Source organism: Populus alba, chromosome 3, assembly GCF_005239225.2.
Source record: "Populus alba chromosome 3, ASM523922v2, whole genome shotgun sequence".
NCBI lineage: Eukaryota > Viridiplantae > Streptophyta > Magnoliopsida > Malpighiales > Salicaceae > Populus > Populus alba.
The window spans coordinates 13911341-13918416 of NC_133286.1; the positions used below are offsets into that span (position 1 = coordinate 13911341).

The 7076-nt window shown below is 34.8% G+C and overlaps 1 protein-coding gene across 2 annotated transcripts; it reads right to left on the reverse strand.

Annotated features, from left to right (window-relative positions):
- Positions 1–447: 447 nt before the first annotated feature.
- Positions 448–5196, reverse strand: LOC118028694 (carbon catabolite repressor protein 4 homolog 4). 2 transcript variants are annotated; one of them, XM_035032387.2, is made up of 10 exons: positions 5036–5196; positions 4824–4930; positions 4680–4720; positions 3858–3907; positions 3129–3198; positions 2814–2935; positions 1927–2060; positions 1455–1602; positions 1187–1334; positions 448–1026 (listed from the first exon to the last, which is right to left on the reverse strand). In XM_035032387.2, exons 1-10 carry the CDS (start codon positions 5089–5091, stop codon positions 718–720), a joined length of 1185 nt encoding a protein of 394 aa, XP_034888278.1. In that variant the 5' UTR covers positions 5092–5196; the 3' UTR covers positions 448–717. The 2 variants fall into 2 exon arrangements, with proteins under 2 accessions (XP_034888278.1, XP_034888276.1); XM_035032385.2 differs by having other exon boundaries at positions 4824–4933; positions 5036–5190.
- Positions 5197–7076: the final 1880 nt, after the last annotated feature.

Here is a 7076-nt window from a genome sequence, read left to right on the forward strand (position 1 = left end):
GAAGCGCATCTCATGGAGAAAGGGTAACAAAATCGCTTCCAGCTGATCGCCGGAGTTCAAGTTATTATAGACAGTACAAAGCTAACGATGTCAGGTTGGAAAACTGCTCGAGGGCTGGAGATGGCAAGGAAATGACTAAGCGCAATAAGCTCGAAAAGAGAGAGAGAGATCGTGGACGGGCACGAGAGCTTCCTCGGTATTTCGGTTTGTGGTACATGTCATCCTCCATAAGCTACATCCTCAGGAAGGCAAGAGCATTTTACAACGAATTCTGTTGTGATAATTACTTCGACGATTCATCAATCCGGGGACATGAACTAGTGGTGGCCGATCCTTATTTCTCTTTTCCAGTTATTCCACCGCCGACGATTGCACCCATTGTGTGATTACAGTGATCAAGGCTGGACTTGGGGGTGGAGAGAACCAGCATAATTAATGCCGTGCTAATTATAAGCATAAATTCTACTGTTTAAGCTTGTCACTACTGTCTTCATCTTTGTTTTTGATTTCTGGCATTTGCCATGTCATAAATATATGTGAAGAGATATTGTTATGTTTGTTGTCTAGAAATATTAGACATTCTGAAAATAGTAAATCTACAGCATTCTCAAGCTAAAGAAGAAGACCTCAAAGGAGTTTCGTTGTTTTTGGGGTGGGGAGCAGGGATGAGAAGGGTGGGCTGGCAAAATGCAATTGCAGCTTACTATCTGACTTACTTTATTCCCTCGTTATTTCAAACTCAGCACCAATCGGTAGATGATCACTTGGGTGGTAATAGTTTGGTAGGCCACCAAGAACATTAGGCGAGTTTGCTTCAGGAAGTTCAAGGAAACTGAGTGGCTTAATTTGATCGTCAGGGACAAAGAATATATAATCAAGCGTATTGGTGAAGTCCGGCGTGCAGTTTGTGAACGGTGGTTCCCCCCTTGTACTACCATAGACACTGCACAGCGGAATAGGAAGCTCGTCCAAACATTCCGCTAGTGATGCTGATGAAGAGTTGCCAGATACAAGGTACTCATAAACCTAAAATAAGAACGCAAGCATGGTAAGTAATTAAGATTGTGTAGAGATACCAAATTTTTTACTTGTTTGACGTATCCTGAAGATTTTAAATGAAAAATTTCACTTCATGGATCATGACAAGCACTACGACTACTTCACAGAAGAACAGTGAAGCACAAACCTTGTCCCCTGGGATTGAATTGAAGTCGCCAGCAAGAATTACTGAGGGCATGCATTCATATTTTTCAGAAACTAGTTCCTTGAATTGAGCTACGCGTGATAGAAGATATTTAGCTTGAGCAAGCTTGACATCAGCCCATTCTGGGTCCCTGAAAGAAAATCACTGGTATGTACCATAAATAAAATACATACTCCAAGAAAACAAGCTGTAAACACATGACACTCCTGCAGGAAATCGCCATACAAAAGATTAAAACAGACCTATTTACCAGTAAATGTGAGTGTTTGCCACGATAACATGATGGAGAGTATCCTTGAGTCTAAAAGCAGCCATAATTCCAACACAGTCTCGCTTTAATCTTACTCGAGGATCATTAGGATCTCCACGATCTTCAAGAGTACTTTTTGATGATGAACCTAAAGACAGATCATTAAAGAAGTAATCAAAGCCTCCCCCAGATGATTCATTGTGTTCACAATAACCACCCCACCCCCCTTGTGGTGAAAACAGAACGTCATAATGTACCACATTTTTCTTTTGCAAGAATTTCTTAGTTTTCATTAACTTTAAACTAAACAATGATGAATCACTCAGAAAAACCAGTACCCAGAAGAGGGGCAAAAACCACTCTTAACATATATGGTTTTCACACTACCAAGTATGTAGGACATGCATACAGAATGTTAAAAGTACAAGAAGAAAGAGGGGAAAGGATAATGAGTAACAGCCTGAAACATTACCATTCTTCGGTTCACTATTTTCATCTCCATTTGCCTGGGTATCACTGTGTTTATCGTCACATAAAATTGACTCATCTTGAATTGAATCAACAAGATCATTGTACTCTATTCTTTCCTCTAGCAGCAAATCTGCGCTGAAAACAGGGAACAGGAAGGTTAAATGGATGCATGACCTAAATTGTTGAAAGTGTAATATGACCATGTGACTTTAAAAAAGTTGATGATTTCAATGGATGGAATTGTTATGAAAACTTGAAATCACAGCAGTCCACGACACAAGATAATGTAAAAGATGCAAAGAAGTGACATATCAGTAAAAGCATATTTCAGCTTCCTTGCAAGATGAGGGGGGAAACTTCCATCATGTTCCAAAAGCTTCTGTATTGGATTGCATCCACTGAAAATTAATAGTAAAGGAACCTTTGCCATTGGCCACAAACCAAAGACTTCCTAAGTGGATAATTACTAGGATTTGCTGATTTAAAACATTGAATAAAATTGATGGTGCTGCCAAGATGAAAGTGGATAAAGGATAAAAAGGAAAGCCATAACAGCTACAGTATTTAAATCAGATACGATTCCAAATAATGCTCAGTTTAAAAATACAAATAAAAAATAAACTAACAATATATTTAGTTTTAGGATTGAGGTTCAGTTGAATTAATATTTTACGTTTAAACTGTACACCATAATGCTTAAAGGCTTGTTATACTTGTAACATTGGAGTATTGGTTTGTTTAAAATTAGTTTTATAACTAAATTATAGATACCATTGCCTTTTTCTACTTAAAAGAATCCTTGATATTTTGCAAATAATGTCAACAGGAATCTAAAGTCAAATACTTGGACTCCAAAAGGAGGGGAAAAAAAAAGGAGATACAGCATACCAGTCGGGCTTATAAAAAATTCCACAGCCATCACGCTTCTGCCCACTTCTCTGAATATAAATACTGGAATAACCATAACTTTCAATATTTTTCTTGTAAAAGCTATCATACTCATCCAATTCCTGGAAAGGTTTATTATATGAATCAGACAAGAAGAATTCAAAGTGCATGTCTATTACTGCATGTATAATCTTGCAAACGTTAAATATCCAAAGAACACAAATAACAAATAAGAAAGAACATGGGTAAATTCTGGCTTTCCATATTATGAGAGAGGATGGATTTGTTTCTCAAAACAGAGAACCAAAAAACCACCTGTAGGCAGAGGAAGTCAGTCCCAAGGTTCTTGAGAACAGTTAAAATTGCCTGGGAGCGAGCTTTCCACCTGTGTAAAGCAATAATGAAAAATGAAAACCAGCTGAATTAGTTCGGATGTTGAAATATCTGTCGCGACTTAATAGCCTCTATAGGATGAAAAAGTGCAATTCATATTTTCTGCCGATTCTAAAGCTTCTTGATGTACTGTTCATAAGATGTATTCCCTGTTCTTAATGAGATTGATTCAACAAATCCTTTAACATGGGTAATGATGGATTTTCTACTTTGAGTTTGAAAGGGGGAACATAAGTGTTATCAGGTTAGCTGGGAGGTTTATTGTAAGCCTAGGACAAAGATAGGTTTAGTAAGGAAATAGTTTCCCTTAGAATCTGATTCCCTCAGGCCTATGATGATTCATAATATGGTCCAAGGCCAATGGCCGAGATGCCCTGGTTTGAGTTAATGTTACTCATGTGAGTCCTTAGAAGTTCATAACACAAGTATCACCCCGTTAACTTTTATAATCTCTCCTCTTATTTAAGTATATATAGGGTAGCAGGTGGCTCTTGAGAAGAAGCTATTGAGAGTGCATAACTCTTTTCCTATTGCCTAGATATCAGGGGGGGAATTTACGACAAGGTTTGTCAAAGAAACCTGAATGCTAGTATTTATGTGCAAAACTTAAGGCTTATCAATAAGAGATAAAAATTTAGATAAAATATTTACTTGAGACAAGGAGATGGAGAGTGTGGGAAAATAGAACTCTTCACATAAACCTAAAGAAAAGGAAAGCAATTTGAAGATGTTAGAATCAGAGCTATAAATAATGAGCATACAAGCAGCAAAGTTCCAACTTCCCCAATCATCACGCATTGAAGAATTTCATCCTCTAGACAAAATGTCAAGGACATAAACCATGCACAGTAGCCACAATCAGAACAAGTATATCATACTAGTTTTGGAACTTTTCAGAACATGGAATTAGGGAAGTTGTTTGACTAAATGCTGCAATAGAAGGTTGTGTGTGTGTGTGAATGCTGCAATAGAATCAGGGAAGTTGTTTGGCTAAATGCTGCAATAGAAGGTTGCATGTGTGTGTTCGAGCATGTAATCCAATGATCATAATTGCATTCCTAAATAATGTGTATGATTGTTGAATATATTTCATCATTTGGAAACAACGCCTTTTTAAGATTAATGTAAACATCTATAGATGTGGTTATATCGTTTAATGTATTGTGGCAGCTATTAAAAATTTTCGTGGCTATGTTTTCCAATACTAAAAACTGATATGAGCCAGAAAAGAAACAGCAAGTACATGTTCAAGATTCCACTGAATAAAGCAGCACAAACACACAATAAGGAAAACAACAAAAAAACAGAGATCAGATTCGGATACTTTCTACATTTACATATGCAAACAATAATACAAGAAAGAAAAATGTCTGAAATACCATATTAACAATTAAATGAAAATAAATATTAGTACAAAATGGGAAATGAACCCATTAACACCTATTGAGCATTAAAAAGTTAAATCATTCATACCTGAGCCAAAATGTTATAGGAGACAAGACTGAATCTAACACCTGAAATATCATCAATAAATTGGATTAGCAAGGTAAGGCATTATAGAAACGAAGAAACAAAAACTGCTGCAAGAGAATAAATAATACAGTAAGAACTTATTACCATCAGGTTTACTTCTGGAGTAAATGTCATCTCCCTCAACAGAAATAAATTTTGGGCATGTCGGTGATGGTTTTGTTGTGCTCATTTTGCTCGAACAAATTCTACAGCTGCTAGAAAAAAATAAACACAGATTAGAATTAAATCAGATATAATCATTGAAAATCCTGAGAACCAAAGAAAGCTTCGCTAGTGAGAGAGAAAGAGATATGCACCTGGTGGATATAGGTGGAATGGGTAGGCGGGTAAGTGATGAGAGGGATTTTAGCATGGTTAAGTTCAGTTATACATATACATACATATATATATAAAAATAAACAATTCAACCCACACCAGGTGTTTGTTTTATTGCTTAGAGAAAATGAAAAGTTGTGAGGTACTTACTGGAGGTGAGACTGCCTCGTGAAAATAGAAACCCAGAGCCCATATTTTATTTATCTGGGCTAATAGAAGCATTAGAGTCTGGACCTTGGCCCAAACATGCATGGTTAAAGCTAAAGGATTTCAATTTGGGAGTCCATTTTCAAGGGTATTCTCTTTAGGGTTATTTTAAGAGTTTGATTGAAGTTGTTTTTTGAAATATATAAAAGTATTAAAATAATATTTAAAAAAAATTATTTTTGATATTATTATATTAAAATGATCTGAAAATATTAAAAAATATTAATATAAAGTAAAAATATAAAAATAAATATTTTTAAAAATATTTTTAAAATATAAAAACAATTGTTGCTGGTTACTGTGTGAACCCTAAAAGGAGACTCCGGAAGTCATGGACAGATGCTGACCTGCCATGTCTATCCACTCCACGACAGTAAACTGCTAACGAAGTTTCCCATTAGAATTCTTGCAATTACTCCATTCATATTCCCGCACCTATCTATTTTCGTTAATTTGTTTCGTAATTTCCTTTCGGTGGACCGTGGACGGAATTTTGCGCCAATTTTATATCAATTTGTCAATACGTGCGCGAAGAGCTCGCCATGATGTGCCCATAATTCTTTGTTTTCTGTTTTTTTATAATTTGTTGTTGATTTACAGGGATTCCATTAAAGATAAGAAAGAGCAACATGTTCCACCTCAATTTCCTAATTACATTTATATACTCCATTAAAGATAAGGAAGAGTAACATTTTCCACCTCAATTTCCTTAATACATATACACAGTTCTTTTGCTGCTATTTTTAAGCTAGTTTTCATATGCTAAGATGAATTCTTATTGAAAAAATATTTTAATAATAATCTTATTGTATCAGCTGGATATTATTCTTAAGCTACCAACTTTTTCATATCAAAATCACGTCACGTCGTTTTCTTATAATTTATCAAAAATAAATAAATATGAGTTTCAATTTCCTTGAATATGTTCATAAAATTTACAAGACTTTGCGGTTTCAAGGACAAGAAAGGGACGGGTAGAAATTTCTCCAACTCTTCGTGTAATTAATTTGATATTGACCACTTCGATAGAATATATAAAAAAAAAAAAAAAAGTCAAGTCTTTGATAGAAAGTGTTTTTTTTTTTTTTTGTCTAAAAAAAATATATATTTTTATATAAAAAAAAAAAAAAAACAAAGTCAAGTTTTTTTTTTACTAAAAGTTTTTTTTTATCAACTTTTCTTATAATAAACAAAAACATAAAAGCTTTAAAAATAATTTCAGAAAATCATGGAAAAACCAGAAAATTAAATATTTCTTTAAAAATGACGTGTAATGCCGGATAAAACTAATATTTTTTTATGATTTTTATGTGCTAATATTAAAATAAATAAAAAATTAAAAATCATTTTATCCCATAAAAAAATGATGGTTTTTACACTTCTGAACTCTTGCATGGAAAATGTGTACCTTGCTGATGATGAAGTCCCGTGCACTTTCCTGGGAGTACTCGCGTATTGATATCGGGCCGTTTTAGACGACAGCTTCGTTTTATATAATAGTGCATCTTCGACTCTAGAATCCGCGACGTCGACGTTAAAAAAATAAGCTATCCAAGGTTGTAGAATTAATATATACTGGTGTGCTCTACCGGCCTTCCTTGTGTCTTTCTTAATTTGGTCTGTTTTTGACACGCAATCTAACCAGGTCAAGGTTGAAGAGTCAAATACTGATGAATTGTAAGGAAGACAAGGTAAAACCCATGAAATTTCTTGGGTTATAATAACTGATGATCTCTTAATTATCTAACTGCTGTTTCGTGCATGATCGATGCCCCCCGAGTGCCTATAAATACATGTGTGTTTGGGCTATTTATG

Coding starts and splice junctions, on each gene's coding strand:
- LOC118028694 (XM_035032385.2), bottom strand. CDS start 5,091: ATGCTAAAATCCCTCTCATCACTTACCCGCCTACCCATTCCACCTATA. Junction 3,199..3,857: donor TCTCCATCTCCTTGTCTCAA/GTAAATATTTTA, acceptor TGCTTTACACAG/GTGGAAAGCTCGCTCCCAGG. Junction 1,603..1,926: donor AAATAGTGAACCGAAGAATG/GTAATGTTTCAG, acceptor ATCTGTCTTTAG/GTTCATCATCAAAAAGTACT.